The sequence below is a fragment of the Astyanax mexicanus genome, chromosome 8 (assembly GCF_023375975.1).
Source record: "Astyanax mexicanus isolate ESR-SI-001 chromosome 8, AstMex3_surface, whole genome shotgun sequence".
NCBI classification, from domain to species: domain Eukaryota; kingdom Metazoa; phylum Chordata; class Actinopteri; order Characiformes; family Acestrorhamphidae; genus Astyanax; species Astyanax mexicanus.
Genome location: NC_064415.1, coordinates 55,412,834 through 55,436,350, shown reverse-complemented (window position 1 = coordinate 55,436,350; position 23,517 = coordinate 55,412,834). Strand labels below are relative to the sequence as shown.

Sequence of the window (23,517 nt, the reverse complement as noted above, 5' to 3'; positions counted from 1 at the left end):
CACTTATCAGCACCCCGCTGTTCCCCGCAGGCACAAATCATGTGTTTCATGTTCTGCCAGAGAACTGATGCCTTATTTTTAGGTTACTTTAAAGCACATTACCATATGTCACTGACTCTCCTTGCATAGCAGCTTAAACAGACAGGTGAGAGGTGGAGTGTTTATATGATAGACGGTGCTGTAGGCTGTGTAAACTGGCTGTTTTCCTTTTTTTCCCTGTTTTTTATCATCAATGTTCACCATGAAATGACAGTGGGCGCACTACACTACACTTACGCACATATAAAGGAATAGTGCAGTTTTTAATGCAAGTTTCATCTGAAAACATATTATTTAAATCAAAATTATTTGATGTAGTACATATAGTATTTTTCTCCATGCTCTGATTAGAACAATAGAACACAGTACATTAGGCAGATATCAAACACAGCACATAATCACAAACACACCATTTCCACTGTGAAGCATGGTGGTGGCAGCATTGTGTTGTGGTGATAATGAAACGGTAAAATGAATAAAGCAAAAATTGCAAAATTTATTTTTGGGCATTTTTGAAAATTATTTTCCAAAGATTGTTAATTATATTGACTATGATTAAATGTATTAAAGCAATATTAGGAGGTGAAAACGACATAAATAAAGACAAGTCATAATGTCACCGTGTGAATGAGCTCTGTTCTGATTGGTTGCCATGTGAAATCTAAACTAAAGCACTTTTTATAATGTATTACTTCAGGATAAGTGGGTGGAGCTAAACTACTATTGGCTGAATAGGCAAACATGTGCAAATGTACTACACTTTTGTTTAAAACAAATTGAGAAAGGTTTTGATTTATCTGAAACAGGCCCTTTAAAAGTCATGACAGGTTGGAATTTAAGCTTGTCATTTCCCAATAAAACTTACAGAGCAGAAATACAAAACTTTGTGACATAATTTAGAAAAAAAAATGTTTTCCACTGTTTCATTCACTTTTGCCACAACAGCAATTGAGATATCTCGCATATTTTAGCTGTTTAAGAAATCAGATTTGCTCAAAGGCCAAATCCAGCTCTAAGTCAATTACAGGAACAACCTCATTACAACTTGACCATTGAACTTCTCCTAGCAACAGCTGTTGCTAACAGGGCAAAATGAGACATTATTAAGTAAGCGCAATAAAACCGAGTGTGCCAACATTGTAAACTATTCAGTTATGCAACAGCATGCACTGTGTGTTATTGTACACCAAATATAGAAATCATAGGAAAACCCCATGTAATTATAGCTGATGTATATGCCTTTGCTCTTTTTATTGTTTAATTAATTTTTTTTAAGAAAATCTGTGGTGTAGAATGAACAACTGAAATGTTACCAGACAAAAATACACTAGAGGCGTTTTCACACCAGCACTATTTGGTCCAGTTAAAACAGACTCTGGTTAATTCGCTTTAATTTTCACTTTCCTACCTATAATTGTAAATTATCCATACTAGATAAATAATAAAGGTGTTAAATTTTATAAATGTTTTTTTATCTTTTTCAGTGGGAAGTTGAACCGAATAATGCACATTTTCTTTTTTCTTTTTTTTTTTAAACCCGTTTTGGACAAACTTTCTACTTATTTTCTGAGTTTAACAGGAGAGCAGAGGATGGGAGGAGGAGAGGGGAGGAGCAAAGCCCGCAGAGCCCCGCCCACAGACAGCGGGAGACCAGACAGGCGAAAAACAGCCCTCAGTCAGAGCGCGGGACACTGAGAAAGGAGGCGCTGCTGCTGCTTTACACATTAATCCATTAATAACTTCATTACATGAATATATCGAAAATGAGCGGACGCTTTTAAATAATAAAAATCGACAAATAAATAGACATAATAAAATAACTGGGGCACTGGTGAAGTGGGCGGAGCTTGCTGATTCGTTTTACACAACAAAAAAATCTAACGTTATATAAATACATAAAAATATATAATAAATATGAATATGAGTAATTAAATAAATGATTGCAATTTAACAAACATTCCGAACAAAATTCAAATCAAACTATTAAAAACTTATTTGATTTGAATAAGTATAAAAAAGGCAATAAATAAATAATTTGGCGGCACTTAAATTGGCAATAAATAAATATATAAGCATCTTTTGCTTGTTTGATGGTCATTTGCTTGCTGAGTTATTTTTCACTAAAACAATAAAATACAATTTATCGAGGTATGAGTAAAAAAGATAACCATTAAAATGAAAACATAAAAGTAATTATGTAAAAAGTAATTATATTAAGAAATAATGTTTGTTTTAGATTATAGTAGAGTCATGAAATAATTAAACAAATAAATGGGTAGCTTATTGTTTAACAAACTAAGTTACATGTAAAAAGTATAATTCCACTCCTGGGTTTTGTTCCAACTGCGTTGGATGGCTTTGCTGCAACTCAGCTTTCCGCAGAAGAATCCGTGCACCTGGAACAAAACCCTGGAGTTGGATTTGAACTGTACGGATCTGGATTGGGCGCTGCTGGTGTTTAGTGATCAGGCGGCCGCTCTGGGAGCTCCTCGGGGGTGTCTGCTCCTTTCCGCTCGGAAGGTCCTGACCGCCTGAGGCCGTTCTCTTCCTCCGCTGCGCTCTGACCGAGCTCCCGAAGCCCACCGCCGCCCGGTTACCCGAGCTTTAACCGGGAGAGAGCCGCCGTTCCTGCGGGAGAGAGGGGAGATAGGTTTCCGGTGTTTAGAGGGAGAGCGGCCGGAGCTGCGGAGTCTGGGTTTAAACGGTAAGCGCGCGCGCGCCGCCGCCGCGAGGCCTGTAAACACACGGGTTAGCAGGCTAGCGCTAACCTAGCTTAGCATTAGCATTAGCTTACCGTGACCCATTTTCCGCTCGCGACCGAAAAGTTCGACTGTGAGGTTTTTAATCTGCGTAATTGTGGTGATTTAGCGTTTATACAGTGTCTGTAGAATCCGGCTCGGTGCGGATTAGGAGGCTAGTGTGAATTGAGGCTAATATAAGCTAAGCTACATTACGTTAGCTTGCGGCTCTAGGCTAGTTAGCTTGTTAGCATGAAACCTAGCTAGTTAGCTCGCGAGCTAGCATGTGGGTAACTTGCGTGCGTGCGCGCGCGTGTGTGTAGTGGGGGGGGGGATGGGATTATGTGTATATGTGTATGTTTTTTTTGGGAGCGTAGCGATGTTGCTACGGGCAAAGCTGACTAGAAATGTTGGCAAAGGCCGAGTCCCAAATGCCCCAATGCTCCCTAGGTAGTGCACTAGCTAGGCATGCTGAGTGAAGTGTCCGAAATTTAATTTAAGGCACTAAACAGTGAGAGGCTTAGCCTCCAGTGACCCTGAACGTGTGGTGTTCACTCTACTAACTAACGCCACTTCTGAAAACAGGATTAAACTCCTTAGTTAAGTGTTCAATGTTTTCCCCATCATGCAGATTAAAGATGTTTTTTGTTTTCCACTAAACTAACTCCTTAAATAAGTGTGTTAATATCTTGCCCATCATACAGATTAAATGTTTTTTTCCACTAAACTAGAGTCATATTTGGAAAAACATCAGGATATTCTGATTTATAGCAAATAGTTTTTAAAAAGTTTTTCCTATTTCAGCATCAACGGCATAATGTATAACTCTCAGGGGATTTTCATTTGATTTGGTTAATTTCTTACAGCATTTTTTTTAAGGAGAGTAAAGTACTTTTACGTTTGCAATGTCCTGTTATAAGGTGGGCTGTGCTTCTCTATTCTTTAGATTCACTGGTTTGTAGAGAAGCATTCTTCTGATATTGGCATGTTAATTTGGCAATAGGGGTGCGCGATATGGTCCTAAAATAATATCACAATATTTCATGCTATTTTCGCGATAACGATACTCTTGGCGATATGACGAAATACTAAATTGAAAAAAATCTTTCAAAAATACACTACTGCAACAAAATAAAAAAAATTACATTTTATTATTGCATACAATATGAGCTGACACACCTCTAACTGAGATATTACAAAAAAAAACAAGAATTTTATCAGATTTGTATCAGAAGTCAATGATCCAGAATGTCATGATACTAATAAAAATGCACTCTAAATATCTCCATATATCCAGGATTAAGGTGAAATAAATGATACTGGACAAATACAATCTGTCTCTAGTAGATATATAATGGGAAATGGGAACTGTGTGAATTTTTCTTTTGCTATATGGAAAAAAAAGTAGATCCCCGATGTGATAAGGGGTGGGTGATGGGGCACAATATTTCAGGGTATAATATCATTCACGATATTAAAAAATGGACTAGAATTAGTCGTATTCCTGTATAAATAAGAAATAATCTACAGTCACAGTAGATACAAAAATAATCAGTTCAATCTGGTGTGGGATTTTGTCACAACACACTATTATTTATTGGTTGATGATGGCCTTCCTCTTGTCTTTCTGCACGTTATATTAATGCGTACGTCTCGTCTTCTTTTCTTGTATCAATATCGGAAGATACTTACATGTGCAATATTGAATATCTGCATTCCCAAATCAACTAAGAAATCTGCGTAACATATGTGCAATTGTACAGTTTTTGTCAGCAGTGGGCGAAACATAAAATGCAACATAGTGGTGCAGTCATTAGCTGCTACTGTCCTACTGCCCTTCTATAGTAGGACAATAAGTGATAAGTGCAAAAGCAAGCCCACCTCTGAATAGCTTAAAATAAACAGAAATTTGTATCCCTTTGAGATGCTAAGGACTGATCATGCTCCAAAAACCTCCAGTATGAACAGAATCAAACAATTTTGCAAAGAGTGGGACAACATTTATACACCGATTTCTTTTTTGTCTCCAATAATTTCTTATTTTGGTGCTGTATAAAAATTGAGATATTGAAACTGAAAACTCATATATCACTATTGTAATGAAACCTATAGCAGTAATCTCGTCTGACTGCATGTTTTTTTTCCCCCTCTCTTCTCTCTTTTGCTAACTGACCGTAAATGCTGCCCTAAACACCCTCCATCGAAGCAATCAGTGGCAGATGGCTGGTAGTTATTACGTTCTATCTTTATATGCTTCATAACCACATTAAACAGGAGGCAGCAGACTGTTTGCAGGTGTTCCACAAGACTTGACCGGCCCTAATGACTATGAAACACCAAACATACAAATGATGGGCTTTCTAATTTGTGTTTTTTTTTGTTTGTTTAAATCTGTAATTTGATCAGCATCGCAGGGGAACAGTTGTTTCGGTGACCCAATTTCACTCTCCGACACTGCGCTGTGAGCCACCCCGGTTTTATTACGCCGCTGATGTGCAGTTTTAGAGCCTGTGCTAACGATGTAGCACCAGTCCTTATCAAATAACACCTGACGTCGTACTCCCGAGGGTCACTGTACTGTCTGTGTGTGTTCTGTGTACACAGCAGCTATGAAGATGTTTTATTGCATGCTGTTTTATATGCGGTCGTACGTGAGATTGAAAGTGCAAGATTACACGCAAAATACGTGTACATTTGACATTTTATTATTTGGTTTATGTGCTTTATGATCGTTAATCTGCCACTTGGGTTAATCTGGTATTTTTATTTCTCACAACAGGTTGATGAATCTGGTTCTGCTCCCATGGATACCATGAGCGTGAGCAAATAATCAACCCTGGGTCTCATGGTAAGTTCCTGATGGAACATTTTGTAGTGGGCATAAGCATGTTCTAAAGTTCGTAGACATGTCCTGGTCCAGTATACCTTCTTAAATCAAATTTTTCAGAGAATGTAGTTCACTGATCATGAGCCTGTTTTACAGCTCAATGATTTGTGGGGCTTTGTACCCCTCTATTATTCTATAAAATACTGTGGAGGGGTACTTTGGGCTGGTTCAGAGCATCTCATCCTAGTTGCCAATCCTCTTCCAATGTTTCTTCTAAAATCATATGCTTTTCCAATGCCGCACCCCCTCCCTAACCCCAACCCTGCTTTGCATTGACCATGGTGACTACAGGTTGTTGTTTCAGAATTCTTTCGTTTTTTTCTGTGATGCTTTTATGGCATTATTTTTGCAGTTTTGCTGCAGTTACAGCCGATTAGACGATTGTGTCCCTAAAAAAATAATCTTTGATTGTTTCACCAAAAATCAGATTTTCAATTATAATAGATATGTTTCCCCTTTATTGAAAATCAAACTACAGATGACAAAAAAATTATTCAAAACTAGGTGTACCTGTCAAAACAAAGAAGTTTGGTGTTCAGATGCTTTGGATTGAGTCGACTCATTGAGTGAAACAATCAATGATTCAAAACACTGTTTACAAGCCCATGTGTTCCCATCACACGCTGGAAAGAAACTTGCACACTTCAGAACTGAGAAATTACACACTAAACGAGCCACAGAAAAAAAAATTGAGGTACAGATTATTGTTTTTCACAATTAATATATGCTAAATATATGCTCCAAATTAAAATTGTTTTTTGGAGCCCCAATATTTTGGAGAGAAACTGGGGGCTAAATGATCAACTGCTTGGTGTACACCATGATTTCAATTTTAGCCCTCTTACACTATTTAGTTCAGTTGCCAGCAAATATCATTAAAAACTGCATGTGTGACAGGAGTTTGTGTCAGTGAGTACAATTACATCATGGTGCAGAACTGAGCTCTAACTAATGTCACTCAAAAAAGCTAATGTTTATGACGTGATGCTGATTTGCGACAGATTATGTATTCCATGTTAGCGTAATTGCTTAAGCTATTCCTGTAAAACTTATTTCTTTGTTTTTTTAAAGCAGTAAAGTTGTAAACTGTTGTTCTTTGTATAGCGTTGAGAGGTTTGCTGCTGGTCAGTATGCTTCCAGTGCAAAGCTTCCACCAGGGACCCATAATTAATTCCAAACACAAGTGAACGAGTGGAAATTTGCCTTGGGCCAAGAGCGCCAAGAGAGACTCTCCTCTCTCTCTCTCTATTGTTCAGAAATTTCCTTTGCTTCACAAAGCAGAGCTTTAAAGCTACATACATGGACTTGAGTATCAATATAGCATGATTGTGAAGAGAGGGGGAAAAGCAAAGAGGAAATATTTATAAAGGCTGTATCGTGATAAACAGTGTACTTTCTTTGGCGTGTAGTTGTGTAGTTGCGGGACATTGTTGTGATGCAAAATATATTTTTCTTCTATGCTCCAGGCTCCCCTCTTGCCCTGACGTCTTGGTTTATCCAGGATCCAAAATGAGCATAAGCAGCGATGAAGTCAACTTCCTGGTGTACAGATACCTGCAGGAGTCCGGTAAGAAACTTATCCAAAAAGCAGACCCAAGTTCTAGGCTCTTTTTTAACACTTTTCGCAAAAGACTGTTTGAGAGCTACCTTGAATTGAATGCCAGTAAACACAAACTAGTCAGTTTTAATGTTGTGTGTGCTTTTTTTCACCACAGGCTTCTCGCACTCAGCCTTCACTTTTGGCATAGAGAGCCACATCAGCCAGTCAAACATCAATGGAGCGCTGGTGCCCCCAGCTGCCCTCATCTCCATCATCCAGAAGGGCCTGCAGTACGTGGAGGCCGAAGTTAGCATCAACGAGGTGAGCCAAGCTGCTGCTGTTTCTACTATACATTGGCAGAATGCACATCTGCTGGTGTTCTGTTTGATGACCTTTGTTTGGTGTGAATATTATGGCATCTAAAGGTGTGAGCCATTTGGCTCTTTGCCATGCAACATCCTATACATTTTAAACTGAGGCAGGTGGACTTGTTCTAGAGCTGCACATTATTGCAGTATTTTATCGTATTGTGATAAATTTTGCAAATCTCAGAGTATATTATAGATTTCATCAGTGCTTTAAAGACGTTTGATACTAAAAGAATTATTAATCCTGTTTGAATGGATGAAATGTGATAGATTTTGAATGAAAAACTGATTTTTAATAGCTAGTATTTAATCTTCTAATAATAATGCATTTAGTCTGCATGTGAAAATAAGATGATTAAAATGTCTATATAAAATGTCTTCACCAATATTTTTACCATATTGCCCAGCCCTAATTTGTATAGTAAAAGCTACTGCACACCTCAATTTAAATAAGTTTTTTTAATATAGGTGTACTCACAGCCGGAATTATTCAGTTCCAGCACTGTTCAGTTACGTCTAGAGCCAATCTTACTGTTACTAATGGTGAACTGTGTAAACCTTAACCAAATCCTTTAAAGCCAATGTAGACACTGTAGGCAGGGCTCTTTGGTGATTGGACAAAAAGTACAAGAAGCAGCCAAAAAGTCATATGTTAATTTAGGAACCATGGAAGAGCCTGTATTTGACCGTGACGAGTACCATGTGAAGTAATGTCTGGTCAAGTAATATGTCCTGTAGTCAGATATCTTCTCTGTAATGTAACCTGCTGTGTCTACATCCTCAGGATGGCACCCTGTTTGATGGCCGGCCAATCGAATCTCTTTCTCTGATCGACGCTGTGATGCCAGATGTGGTGCAGACGCGGCAGCAGGTCTACCGGGACAAGCTGGCCCAGCAGCAGGCTGCTTCAGCCTCCAGCACCTCTGGCACAACTGGGGCCAAAAACGGAGAGAACACTGCAAACGGAGAGGAGAACGGAGCACACAACATACCCAGTGAGCTCAAACACTCTTTACTTACTGTTTCCTCTGTTAAGTTCACCTAAACTAGTATTACCAGTGTGCTCCTGCACACACTGGGGTATGCTCTTGGTGCTAAAGTGTTAAAAGATTTAATATATTGAGTGTAAACATCATCTGATTTTATCCTTTCAGACCATCACTCAGACATGATGGAGGTGGACCGGGCAGTGGAGATCCCAGCAAGTAAAGCCGTGGTGCTGAGGGGTCATGAATCGGAGGTGTTTATCTGTGCCTGGAACCCTGTCAGCGACCTGCTCGCCTCCGGGTAAGTCTCATTTCTTCACATGAGCTTTTGGCTCTGCTTGAAAATGGCGATGATTTGATTAGTTTGTACCCTCTTACTACTGTATTTTTCGCACTATAAGGGCGCACCTAAAAATCGTCAGTGCGCCTTATGTATGAATTCTACCAGCCAGGTATTAAGAAGCAGTAAAGCCACTCCACTGAAGTATTGTTATACAGGAGTGTCAGTTTAATGGGAGGGAGTTAGCCGGGGCTGGAGTAGCATTAGCATTAGCCGTTAACCACTATTTCCCTGTAGCCTTCTGCTAACCCTGACTAATACAGCTGGAGCAACATTAGCATTACTAATTGCCACCTAAAGAGACTTTAAGACAGCAATTATTTATCAGTTTATAAGTTAGTTCGTGCCATATGAGGCACGTGAGGCAACTCATGTATCTGAGTAATTAATCAGGTTAAACTGCACCTGAACAGCAGTTTACAAACAAACCAGAAACTGTTTTAACCGGACCAAATAGTGCTGTTGGGAAATTGCTCTAAAGCTAATAAAAAAGCAATTACTTGAAAATTACAGTAGATGTAGACTAGATCTATGTGTGGAGATGGAATCCTTTATCTTTATTTTGAAATTACGATAAAATATTGGGAAAAATTGTGTGTGAACTGATTCTGTTTGGGTGTATTTGATTGTATGTTTTATGCAAAGATGAAATGTGAAAGATGATGATGGACCTAAATTGTACTTGTGTTATCAAACCATTGGCACCCTTGTTTTTTTCCTTTTTCTTCTTTTTTTCCCCTCCTTCTCCTGGCATAATATCAAAATCATCATCTTGTGTGTGTTTTCAGGTCTGGGGACTCGACGGCGCGGATCTGGAACCTGAGTGAGGGCAGCTCGGGCGGATCCACACAGCTGGTGCTGCGCCACTGCATCCGAGAGGGAGGTCAGGACGTGCCCAGCAACAAAGACGTCACCTCACTGGACTGGAATGTGAGGGCCACAGCCAGAGATTCGCTCGATCTCTCTCTCTCTCTCTCTCTCTCTCACTTGTTCTCTCTTTCTCTCGCTCTCATGTAAACGACTTTGCACTGGCTTAGTTGGGAGTTAAAACTCCCTTAACCAAGGTTGATCACAACATTTAAAGCCAGAGTTTAGGAGTCTTCTTTTCCCAGTGAAGAGTTTGGGACACCAAACATGACCTTATTGTGAACGGCCATCTTATTGCAAGTTCTATTCTATTCTATATTGGCATTCTTATAACTAACTAGGGGTGTGCCATATCATATCGTATGCAATATTTTTGAATATCGTGAACGATATTATACCCTAACATATTGAGCCATATCACTCCCCCCTAATTATCACATCAGTTTACTACTTTTTTTTGCTTTTTTTTTAGCATAAGAAAAAATCAGTGTTCTCATGTCCTATTGTATATCTACTACAGACAGATAATATCTGTCCAGTATTATTATTATTAATTTTTTTATATATGGAGATATTTGGAGTGCATTATTGGCATCATGAAATTCTGGATCATTTATTTCTGTTACAAATCTGATTCAATTATGTTATTTTTTTAATTTTATTAATTTTATTTTGTGGCATTAGTGTATTTTTGAAATATATATATTTTTTTTCAATTCAGTGTTTTGTCATCGCCAGGAATATCGTCATTGTGAAAATGCCATAAAATATATTGATATTATTTTAGGGGCATATTGCTTACTCTTATTACTAAATACTTACTTTGGCCTGCTAGTCTCAAACTGATGGATCACAGACACGCTCTTTACACTGTTCAGTTCCAGTGTCTCTTCCTCTCTCTCTCTCTCTCTCTCACTTTCTCTATCTCTCACTTTCTCTATCTCTCTCTCTCTCAACTTACACTCTCTCTCTCTCTTTTTATGGACAGAGTGAAGGTACTCTTCTAGCCACCGGCTCCTACGACGGCTTTGCCAGAATATGGACTAAAGATGGTATGTCCCATTAATCTATGCTGCTGCTCCAGTTCTTATTTTCTTTTACAATAATAAACAATAATAAAATAAATAATGTTTTTTTTTTCTGTATAGGCAACCTTGCCAGTACATTGGGTCAGCACAAGGGTCCCATATTTGCTCTAAAGTGGAACAAGAAAGGCAACTTTATTCTCAGTGCTGGTGTTGATAAGGTAAGAGCTCTTCTTTCATAACCCTGTCAAACCTATCCAACGTTTTAACATTTAAAATACATGCCCTATACGGGTAAAAGTAGCAAGACATCTGCAAATTTATTTAGTTTCAATTGCAATCAAGAGTAATTAAAAATAATTGATGTTGCCAATTTTATTTTTTAGCATTGCTGAGAGGATTTGCTTGAATTCAGCAGCAGCAGTGTTAGTGAAGTTATTGTATTCACTGGATGATCAACTAATCTCAGCACATCCTAGAAGTATTGGTCAGAGCACCATTGTTTACACGTCTAGCTCCCAGCTACTGTTACACATGGTGCCAATAGGTTGAAGTTTCATGTTTATCCTCTCCAAGGAGCCCTATTCTATTGGCAGTATTTCTGTACAGGGACTAGACAAGCTATCTGTGTGCATTTTTTACATTTGTTTTAGCAGTGGGTGCAATTTAAAGTAGCTGAATGCGTTCATTAGTTTTAGATCTAGGTTAGGAACAGGTTTTATTTGGAATAGAGCCATTACATTATAGAGAGCTTTTTATGTTTAAAATATCCAGATCTAGGCTCTGAGTGGTCCAGCAGTCAAAGGCGCTACCACTATGATCGAGAGATCATAGTGACTGGTTCGAATCCCGGTCAAGCAGCTTGCCATCAGCTTCCAAAGTCCTGAGAGAGTACAACTGGCTTTGCTATTTCTCTGGATTCTCCAGACCTCAGCATTTTAAGAGTTTTTCTAGAACTGCACCTCCAACCAAAAGAAACTTTATTTTTTTTAAGACTGACAGACACTAGACTGTTAAAGTTAATCCAAGCTAACCTGAAGTTTGTGTTTTCCTCAGACCACAATCATTTGGGATGCACACACAGGAGAAGCCAAACAGCAGTTTCCATTCCATTCAGGTGAGTGATGACAGTTTGCTTGTTTGTTTTTTTCCAGTTTCAGTAACTGGGACTATATATACAGACTGTGTCCTGTTCTGTCGTGTTCTGTCTCTGGTATAAGTGATATATAAATATAAATACATTAGCAGAATAGAGAATGTAGAACATCGTAAGTCTTGTTTGAGCTCAGCTGATGTATTGTGCCACCCTGGCAGAGTCATCGAAATGTGGATGTCTCGACTCACTAGATGAGTGTCTTGTAACACTGTGACAACCAAAATTTGACTGTTTTACCCTTAAATTTTCATCATGTTTAGTCATATATATATATATATTTTTTTTTTTTCCCTCTCCCACCTTGGTTTGTGTGAGCAGCTCCCGCTCTGGACGTGGACTGGCAGAGCAATAACACGTTTGCCTCCTGCAGCACAGACATGTGCATCCACGTATGCAAGCTGGGCCAGGACCGACCAGTCAAGACATTCCAGGGCCACACGGTAAAGCAGCTTCTTCTTTTTACCCTCTTATTAACCAAGAGCTTGCCCGCAGTGTGCTAACCGTCTCTCTCTCTCCCCATCTCAGAATGAAGTAAATGCAATCAAATGGGATCCGACCGGCAGCCTTCTGGCCTCCTGCTCTGACGACATGACGCTAAAGGTAACGTGCAGTTCCTTCATCTTCAGATTTGCTGTTATAACCAGAATGTTAGGGCCAATAATCTCACTGACTTATTCACTCACAATTTCTCTCCTGAGAACTGTTTATTTGATAATACTCAATGCAAGTAAAACAGGTAATGCTGCTCCAGCAGTTCTAGCCAGCAGCAGCAGGCTACCAGCCGATAACACTCCCTTCTGAACAGGGAAATAGCTGTTAGCAGCTAATGCCATTGCTACTCCAGCCCTGGTGCTGGAGAACAAAACTGAAACTTCTGAATAACACTGCGATTTGGAGGAGTGGCTTTACTGCTCCTTAATATCTGACTGGTAAAATTCATACATAAGACGCACTGAGGATTTTGGGGAAAAATTCACCTCATATTGTGAAAAATACGGTAAACCTACTGGATATTTTTTTTTATCCTTGTGTTAGTACGTATGAGAAAAATATGTATTAGCTTTAGGTTCACTTATTAGTTGCTTGTTTTTTTTTTTTTTTTAATATCAATATAATTATCAGTCAAGTTTTTAAATTATAATTTGTTCTTTCTTGTCTTTTCAGCTTTGGAGTATGAAGCAGGACACGTGTGTTCATGACCTACAAGCTCACAGTAAAGAGATTTACACCATTAAATGGAGCCCCACTGGACCTGGAACCAACAACCCCAATGCCAATCTTATGCTAGCCAGGTATGAACACAGGCACCCATCCTGGACGCCTACATGGGCCCTAACAGGTCAAAGAATGCGTTTACTGAGTATTTTAAATTGGTATCCTTTTTAGGTGTCCTATAACCCCTGTGCTAAAAGCTGAAGTCTTATGTTGCACAGTTTTTTGTTCTTATTTCACTGGATGGAGTTGTTGAACTCAATCGTGTGATTTTGTCTCTGCTCTCTCCTGCAGTGCGTCGTTTGACTCAACAGTGCGGTTGTGGGATGCTGAACGCGGAGCCTGCATCCACACACTCACCCGGCACCAGGAGCCCGTCTACAGCGTGGCCTTTAGCCCTGACGGACGCCACCTGGCCAGCGGCTCCTTCGACAAATGTGTCCACATCTGGAACACTCAGGTAATCAAACACACACACACAAGTCATCCCAAACCCCGGGTTAATTTTACAAAGCAGGAAATTCACATTTGTAGACAGATAAATTTAACTCCAGAGTCAGACCTCTTTGATAGTGGCAGAGACTCAAAACTTTACTCTTTATATCAGTCTTCGCCTTTTGTCATTTAAGTTGTTTATGATTTTAGCTTTTTTTATTTGCACCCATTGCTCACACAGATGAGCAAATGCACACAAACACACTGGTTGTTCAGTCCTTGTGGACAAGTATCTTGAATAGATTGGGGCCCTCTTGAACCAATAATCCAATAAAACCAGTAGAATTCAAAGCAATAAGAAAAATAGCAATTTCCAGTCCTGGATAAGTTTTGGAAAAACAAAAATATCCAGAAAGTTTTAGAAAAGCCATGGAAATTTGGTCTACAAATCTTTGTGTTTCAGTTTATCGAAGGAGAAAATCTATTCTGAGCAAACAAATACTTTAGCTTAGAGTTAGATCAGTAATTTAGCCCTATACAACAGAGCTCTCAGGATCTAACATACATTTTATTATTAAAGATTGTGTGTCAACATTTTTTATCAGATTTGTTTTTTTTAAACCAACTATAATCAATTTTAATTATATTTATAGTTTTTAAAAATCTTATGATTATGAAAATTTGCCTTGAAGGCATGAAAAAATCATTGGTTAAAATTTGTATAAACCTATTGTAATCATGTCTGTCTAATATAAGTCATGAGCTAGAGGGGTATTGAACTGTGGAGCTGTAAGCAGGTCTCCTATACTTTTGCTCAGATAGTCTGTCTGGCTTATTTAGAGATTTATTTGCTTTATGAAAAACGTCATAAATTGTTCAGAATTGTTATTATCTGCCTGCAGTAGTGACTTTCTGCATTTGCCCACAGAGTGGCGCTCTAGTGAACAGCTACCGAGGAACAGGGGGCATTTTTGAGGTGTGCTGGAATTCGACCGGAGACAAAGTAGGAGCAAGTGCATCAGACGGATCGGTAAGACTCTTTATGCTTTTATAGTTCAGGGAAAATAAGCAGTCACACAGGTCACATCACAAATCTGGACACATGATAGATTAAATGTTGTTAGGCCAGGATAAAATGGTAAAAACTTTATTTAAAGAGTAATATTTAAAAAAAATTACAGAATACACTGTATTCATCTTATTTTTCACTTTCAGACAAAATGCATAAGTTGCATCTAATATTGATTTTTAAAAATATTTTTTGTACTTAAAACTCCCCTAGGTAGGATTGAGATTTTGTGCTCGTGGGCTCCCCCTACAGTTGTAGAGTGTAATAAATGTTTCAGGCGGATTAGTTTCTCTTTCTCGTTTTCTGGCTTTCACAGACATATTCGGTCTCTTTCCAGCTTCTGCCAGAGTGTCTGTATGTTAGTTTGTAGAGAATGAACCAGTAGTCCTTGTAGAACTGTTAGAACTAAAGGTCGGAAAGCAGGTCGCAGTTCTGGTTTGAGCTCAGAGGAGCCCGGCACAGACACGAGAGCACCGCTATTCCTCCTATTACACCTCAATGCAGCGCTGCAGTGAGTTTCAAGCTGTAATTTTACTTCTTTAAAAAGATCAAAAATCAAGGAAATCCTACCTAGTGCTGCTTTAAAATATGCTGCACTTCTTCCAGTAAATCAGGACTACTTACAATTTATGTAAACAAATGTGAATATAGTTGGTCAGTGTGTGTTTTTAAACAGTTATTTTTCACATAGTGATATTGCTCTGCTCTTAATGTTGTGTAAAGTCTTAAGTCCTTGCTTTTTACACCTGTTGCTCATATTACTAGTATTTGCCTTGTAACTGGTCCCTTATGCTGCTAATGCACTACAGAACTTTGATGGATCTGCATAAGGCTGTATTAAACCCTAAACCTTGTGTCAGGAGTTGAGCTCAGCAGCATTTCTCCTGTTAAATTGTGGCAGTCCAGCAGGGGGAGGTGATCATCCCAGTTCTAGGTGGTTGTGTGGCTTAAGTTTTGGTTGCGGTCAAATTGATCAGCCCTGTCTACTGCACATCTTAACCATGACGCAATTCTGAAAAACAGGCCCGGTGTTAATGAGATTATGATGGAAAGTTTTTGGTTTTAGCACAGCGGTGTCTGCACGTGTTGATCATATTCAGATCTGTGAAGCTTCTTTAGAGAGATTGTCGGGGGTGTTGAAAGCTGTGGCAGGGCAAAATTAGGAATCCCTCATAAAGGAATGTAAGACTGTTGATCTACTAAGGTACTGTAAAGTAAATTTTTGCGCAGTACTGTACAGAATGTTTAATGAATTGTTTGTGGAAAGATTGCGGTCAGACAGACTGTCAGATAGATTGATTAAATCAAAGTAATGCAACAGTATGTTTAGCAAAATTGCATTTCTCTTCAAAAACACAGTACAGGTTTAAAATGAATAGTTTGTATGTAAAAAGTTTACATAGATTGCAGATATTTATTTAGTGTTGTGTTGCACTCCAGTGTCTTCAGCTCACACTTTTCTGACTGTGTATAAAAATAGACATTGTCTTTTATTCAGATATTATTTGGCATATAATGGTGTGGTGCTTTTTTTATATACTATGACTTTTCCTAATATTTGATCTAATAATAATAATAAATAATCTCAATAAATCATAATCCATGTATCATGATTGTGTCAAATCAAATCAGCAGGCTGTTGCTAATATGCAACACTACTTTTAGATTAAAGTAAACCAGGGTCTCCAAAGAAACTCCTAGATGTTTGTGAATTGCTAAAAATGTCGAAGAGTTTTGTGTTAAGTCTTGAAAAACCTTATGCTATTAAGAGAGGCTGGACGATTTGCTAAAAAATATCGTATTACGATATTTAACCCTTTCAGAACCTGTGTACATTATAATAACCATCATGTATTTTCCTTATTTTTAAATATTTTGTTGTATATAAGCGTTTTTTTTTTTACCAGAATAGACCATGATCCACCCAATGAACAAGTTTATAAACCAATGAATCAGTAGAGTTAGCTTGACCCCATCCATTGCAAAAACACTTTAAACACAGTAGTACTACTAGAGCCAATGAGGGAATGTGTTTAATTCAGTTTAGAACACTTTTTTTTTAATCATGTTTGTACTGTTTAGAATGGTTTATGAAATAAATGCGTTTATACACAGGCTTCCAATGCAATAAAAATAAAAGAACGATTGAATATTTTAGTGAATTTGATTTATTTGCTATATAGATTTTATGGTAGAATATTAGTTTTCTTTTCTGAGCATTACAGACAAAAAACAGCATTCCTACAGTTTTTTTTTTTTTTTTTTTTCCATCACTGGAGATGATAATTCAGGTCTAAAAGGGTTAAAGTATCATTCACAGTACACAATTTTAGCCAGATTGCCAGATATTAGACAGATTGTTAAAACACTAATTAAGAATGCTATAGTTATTTACATTCAGTGATTTTTATTTAAAAATGTGCTGCATTTCCTCAAGATAATCCAGACTGATTACACTGTACTCATTCAGTTGTTCAGTATGTTTTTTTAAGCACTGATAAAATCAAAAATATACTCAGAGATGCTTGTTGTGTGTTGTGTTTTGTATGTTATTCATTAAGATGTTTAATCATTTAAAATGCGCTGGAAGCATTTCCTAAAAACAAGTGGGAACAATAGCAAGTAAAGAGCCCTTCTTCATGTAATAACCGGCAACCCATCTGTTTCAGGTTTGCGTATTAGACCTGCGGAAATGACGCTGCCAACGGGGAAGCCATGGACCGACTATGAATGTGTACATAGCCAAATTCACTGACTGGCCCTGACCCTGGGTCCGCAGATCTGAGCTCTGGATTCCCCACGCTGCCCCGTCTATAGGAGACCTCTCGGAGAGGACACACTGATTTTACACACACACACACACTCACACAAACAGGTGTGGAAAAAGGACTGTTATAAATATATTCCCACACAGGATACATGACCTAATAAATCACCTGTAGATTTGTTTTTTTATTTTATTATTATTTTGTAAATTTTCCCTTATTCTTCATTCCAAAACCAAGAGGCAGCAGATACGCGTATGTTTTGCATGTATAGTGCACATTTCAGCTTAGTTTTTTCTTTTTCTTTTTTTCGTTCTTTTTTTTTGTGAAAGAGATCCTGTTGATTTCAGCAGGGTGAAAAACAAACGGTCATCCGTCACTGACAGCGATTTTTGGCGTTGCAAGGAAAAAAAACGCTCAAAGATTGCCAAATGTTTCACAATTCTCCCCTTCTTTCTTTCTTTATTCCTTTCTTTTTCTTTCTTTCTTACTTTTTTGAACACTTGATATTTTTTTCTCCCAATTTCTTCAGCTGTATAGAAGAATACAACTAACGCCATTAGATCACTTAAGGTTTGTTGTGATGAAGCGAAAGGATCATCTTTCTTTTAAACACGACCTATGCAACATCTGCACTATTAAAATTAAAGGTACTTCAAATGAAGAACCGCTTTTGGTTTAATAAAGAACCATGTTTGTTATATATAAGATGTGTCAAGAGTTTACCAGTTTGCATTTATGTCTTTATTAATGACGAACATGGTTCTTGATGGAATCCAATGTATTACAACATATGGAATCAAACCAATCAAAGAGTCATTTGAAGTGCCTTTATTTTTAGGAGCGTATGGATAGATTTTTAGAGCGTAGGCAAAATCGAACAGATGAACTGAATTGAATTCTAAGGTTACCGCTCAACGTTCTTTGTCAAACTATGTTAGTTTGCTTAGAAGATAATGGCTAGCACATCATAAACGTCACCTTCAGTGAAAATACAGCCTTGCTTTATCGGTTACAAGGAGAAAAAGCAGAAATATAATTTTCCTAGGAAACAGACTTTTGTCTTTTGAGCTCAGCATATCCATTGTAACTTTACGTTTTACTTAAATTAACGTAAATGAATGGTTTGGGAGGAAAAATGAAATGAACACGCTTTTCCATAGAACCCAGGTGTAGTTGAACAGCTAAGCTATATTTAGTTTCTCAGGGGGACGTCTGTGAGAAATATTTAACACCTCTGCTCAGTGATGAAACTCTTAAATTCAGACTGCGATTGAAGAAACAGGAGGACCAGTTATTTGAGTTTTTTGGTGTTTCTCGCTCACCAGACATCAGCAGCTCAGTTCAGTAGCTCCTCCATTTCCACTCCCTAGTTTGTTTTTACGTGGATCTCTGTGGAAACGCACGCCCAAAGTGTAATTACAGTTCACGGCAGTGGACAAATAGCTGTTTTATTAAACGCGAGGAGAGAAAACTCAGCGATGAGGATCCGGACGGGACTAAAATTACCGGAGGACCACGGAGAGAAACAGTAGATAGTTCAGCCAGTAATTGGGACGGAAATGGGAAGATATGGGACGTGAATAAAACCACAGAGAAAATTACCCCAGGAACCCCCTGAGAAAATAATCACGTCCGGATAGGGCTTAAATTTTTGCCCTTTTTGTTTTGTTTTTTTGTGACACAAGGCTAATGTTGGTTCACTTTTCCCCAAATGCTTTTCTATAAATCATTTGTTCACATTTAGCTCTACAGCTCTTGCCACAGATTTGCCTATGTCTCTGCCTATGGTTCTGACTGCAGGCCAATTTAGTTTTTTCAAATGAGAAACATGATCTGCTGAGATCTGATCCTATCTCTTGCAAATAAGAGTGAGCAACTGTCCTCACAGTTATTTTGCAATAGATAGGATCAGATTTGCATAATTAACTCCTCTTGGTACTCCACACTTCTGTCACTCTGAAATCACTTTTTGAGTGTTTGAGAGACCAACGCATCCAGAATGAGACATATCTGTGCAAATTAGATTTTTAACCAACTCCAATCAAACCCTTTTTGGTTTGCATCAGATTAGAAGAAAATATGTGTTGTTGTTTTTTTTATATATGATTTTGGATGTCCAGACAATGAAAAATCCTTCTGACTCAAATCTAGATACACTAGAAATCAGATTTAAGCTGATAGTCTGAACAGTGTAATGGCACTATAGCATAACCTTAGTGATTAAGGACATTTCTGCTGGAATGAAGGGTTGAAATGTGCAAAAAAGATTAGTAGCATTAGCAGGGTCAGCCTTACAGCTCCACCTAAAGAAGTAAAATTGGTCAAATTTGGACACAGAGCAAGCCTTGGCTGATCTGAGCTACATCTGAGGGTAGATGGAAACATGTAAATTTGATTTAGGTAGGTTTCTTCATGAAGTATCATCACAGTGTCTATGCTTTTCCCCACAGATACAAGTTCAGTTAGCGTCGCCATTGCGTGTGTCTGTGTATTTGTGTGTGTGGGTGTGTGTCAGTGTCGAGTCCTCTCAGAACAGGGAAGAGCTTCAGAGCTTCATCCTCCAGTGAGCGTCTGTCTACGGTCGGTCTGTGCACTGAAAGTTGGTAGTTTAGTTCAGTAGGGTTTATTTTTTGTTATTGTTGTTTTTGGGCTTGTACGTTGGCGAGCATCACTAAAGCTTGAACACAGAGGACAGATATCTATCAGATATCTGACTACGTCCACTTAACCGCAGGGATTCTCCTCAAAACACACTGCTTGGAAGAAGAACGTCATATTGAGGTCCTTTTAAAGTCAGCTGTCGAAATGCTGTCAGACGGTCTTTAGTTATAACCAGTCAGAAGTGAAAGAGGACTGACGGCGCACGAGTTACTCTCCTGCACTTTAGATAGACGTAATGCAAAGAATTCCATCGAGCACTTATCAATTTTGGATGTTGAATTGGTGGATTTTTTTTTTTTTTTTTCGTACTTTATTTCTTCTTTTTTTTTTTGGACAGAAGTAGCAATAGTAATTCTCTAGGGGTGTCTCATATTTATGGAAACCCATTCCCACCTCCTTAAAAAATATTTAAAAAAATAATAATAATTACCCAGCATATTTTTAATTATTATTATTATTATTATTAAGTAAACTGCTATCTCATTTGATGAGAAAGTAAGTAATTATTTTGACATTCTGAGTCAAGTTTGAGATACTAAGTCATTATTTTAAAATACTCTCATTATTTTTGACATAGTATCTCGAAAAAATGACTTACTATCTCATTATTTTTAGAAACTAAGTCATTATTTTGAGATACTGCCTTATTATTTTGAGATAGTATTTTAAAATAATGACTCACCATTTCATACTAAGTCATTATTTTAAAATACTCATTATTTTGAGATAGTATCGCGAAATAATGACTTATTGTCTTATTATTTTGAGATAAGTCATTATTTTGAGATACTAAGTCATTTATATTTCAGCAGTATTTCATGATTTGTGAGTCCACGTCTAAAATAGTCCTCAATGATCGTAACCATCCAAAAATAAGGAGATAGTACGTCATTATTTTAAGATACTATCTCAATATAATGACTTAGTATTTCAAAAATAATTACTTACTTTCTCAAAATAATGAGAGAGCAGTTTACTTATTAATAATAATAATAAAATGTGCTGCATTATTGTTTTTTTTTTTTAAGGTGGCGGAAATGGGCTTCCATATAAATTGACTTGAAAGTTATGTAAGTTTTTTTGTAGAATGCATTCTACCCTCCTGAAAATAGAGGTGCTTCAGATGTTATTTGATTGCATTTGACTGCATTGATGGTATAAAGAAAGAACCACCTTTGGTTCCATAAAGAAACAGTAAGTGTTAAGAATATATTCGTGGTTCTTTGTAATTTTGGAATCAGTCGCTCTGTAGCATCTTTCATTTTTAAGAGGGTAGTGTGTTTGTTACAGGACAAGACAGTCAGTCCCAGTCTGACGGCATCCCAGGACTGTGTGTTGTGTTGCTCCGTTTTCTTTCTTTCTTTTGTTCTTTTTTTTTTTTTTTTAAATATAAAAATCCAAGGAATCTTTTATATATATAAAAAAATCCAGATAAAAAAAATATGCTATAACCTACTAGGGGTTCACTTTCTTCATCAAATGAATCCTAATTTGCCGGTTTTGTCCCGAATGTCTCAAATTTTGTAAAGAGATGAGTATTTTGATGCTTGCTTTAAATAATCAATAATACATAGATTGTACCATAAAGACACTATTTATTATATTGTCTATGACAGTGGAAAAGGTATTTTTTAACGTTTTTGATTTTAAAGAGACGTGCTTTTTATGGTGCACTCAGAAAATAAATAAACAAACAAACAAAAAAAAAGTTGGTCCTACCTTTTAAAACCGCCTGGCTCTCTCCTCCTCGCCGTGTCCGTTTTGTACTCTTTGGAAATTACTGTTTTTTTTTTTTAAACTCTGCTTTATTTGTAGTCGTCTACGCAAAAAATGAAAAAAAAAAAAAAAAAAAAGCTAAAGGACGTACATGGGCATATCTTAACATCCTGGACCATGTAAATATCTGTTAAATGATTCCCCCACTTTTTCTTTTCTTCTATTTCTTTTTTTTCTTCATTTTTGGAGGGGGGGGTATCCTACCCCACTCTTTTTCTTTCTCTTGCTCACAGCTTGTTGCGAAAGCCTTTCTCTGCAATGTTGATTTGACTTTTGTGATTTGAGTCAAATCAAATGGAAAAAAAGTCCAGAATAAACTATATTTTGATAATCTTTTTGGTTGGATCTTTTTTTTGTTGAATGAGTCTAAATTAAATGGGTTTATATGGAGCAAATGAGCAAAATTTTTAAATTGTGTTTAAAATGTGACTGAAAAATTCAATAATTTTCTCAACACAGAACAATATAACATGTTTCAGCACCGCAGACACAATTTTCTATAGCTCTTAAACTCCCATTTACAAACCCATCTCAGCCAGTAGCAGTATGCTGAAAAGCAGTTTATTACAGTTTTTAATTGGTGTTTTTAGCTTTTAGCTCCAATCACCCCTATCCATTGAGTATTTAATAACACTGAAATTATCTAATTTTAAGGCAATAAATCATTTGTTTTTCTCTGATAAGGATTTATGGTGGTCTTACTAATCATTGTATGTGTAAAACTATTTAGCTAATTTTAGGAATTAGAATTTTAATTAGTTAAAATTCTCACCTTATTTTAAGTAATTTAAACTAAAATATAAAATAAACAAAAAGTCAGCAATCAAAATATTCTGTCTATCCTTTAGTCATGTTTTTTTTTTATTAAGTCTTACTTCACTCATTTAGAGACTTTGCGATTTAAGCTTATTTTAAGTAATCTTACAAAAAGGAAAATTAACTTGCCCTGTTGGCAGATGTTTTTGCTTGATATAAACATACACGTCTCAATTTACATATATTTTATCTAGCTTATTACCACTGGATTTTTTGGGGAGAATGTGTGCTTACGTTTTATATCCATACAAAGAAGAAATAAGAAATACCCATTTGTATCATTCCCTGACTGAAGATTCAAAATAATGCAAAGTGGTAGTAAAATAAGGTAAGTTCCTTGAATGACTCAAGCAGAAGAAGAAAATACCTTATTTTCTATACAAACTTACCCCTGTGTGGTGAATCCACCTTACTTTTGCACTCAGACTATAGCCCACCTGTCGGGTAGGTAGGTAGGTAAAAAAAAAAAAAAAACCTAAACCTTAGCAAGTGAAATTATATACTTTCAATGCAATAAATATTTATTTTCTCTAACACAAATTTTTGTCTTCTGATTTGACTCACTCACCCTCCTGAGACTATATATATCTGTCTGTTTGTTTATCTGACTGTCTATCTATCTATCTATTTGTATGACTGTCTGTCTATCAATCTGTCTGTCTATCTAGCTCGGGAGTGATAAAAATATGTTTTTTATCACTCCTTTATACATATCTGTCTGTCTGATTTTACCTATAACGGGGACAATAAGGTGTAAAAATGGAGAAGAGAAAACAGGAAGAAGCGGCTTTTAGTAACGGTTGCGACTCACGTGCGAACTGAGAGAGAGAGAGA

The 23,517-nt window shown here is 37.2% G+C and overlaps 1 protein-coding gene across 1 annotated transcript; it reads left to right on the top strand.

The window, feature by feature from the left end:
• The first annotated feature begins 2,518 nt into the window (after positions 1–2,518).
• tbl1xr1b (TBL1X/Y related 1b) lies at positions 2,519–22,198 on the top strand. Its single transcript, XM_007250680.4, has 16 exons — positions 2,519–2,743; positions 5,557–5,625; positions 7,131–7,231; positions 7,380–7,525; positions 8,357–8,567; positions 8,727–8,859; positions 9,687–9,828; positions 10,754–10,817; positions 10,914–11,011; positions 11,847–11,907; positions 12,265–12,386; positions 12,472–12,546; positions 13,111–13,238; positions 13,453–13,618; positions 14,522–14,623; positions 17,332–22,198. Exons 3-16 carry the CDS (start codon positions 7,174–7,176, stop codon positions 17,356–17,358), a joined length of 1,533 nt encoding a protein of 510 aa, XP_007250742.1. The 5' UTR covers positions 2,519–2,743; positions 5,557–5,625; positions 7,131–7,173; the 3' UTR covers positions 17,359–22,198.
• The last annotated feature ends 1,319 nt before the right edge of the window (positions 22,199–23,517 follow it).

Coding starts and splice junctions, on each gene's coding strand:
- tbl1xr1b (XM_007250680.4), top strand. CDS start 7,174: ATGAGCATAAGCAGCGATGAAGTCAACTTCCTGGTGTACAGATACCTG. Junction 12,547..13,110: donor CTGACGACATGACGCTAAAG/GTAACGTGCAGT, acceptor TTGTCTTTTCAG/CTTTGGAGTATGAAGCAGGA. Junction 14,624..17,331: donor CAAGTGCATCAGACGGATCG/GTAAGACTCTTT, acceptor CATCTGTTTCAG/GTTTGCGTATTAGACCTGCG.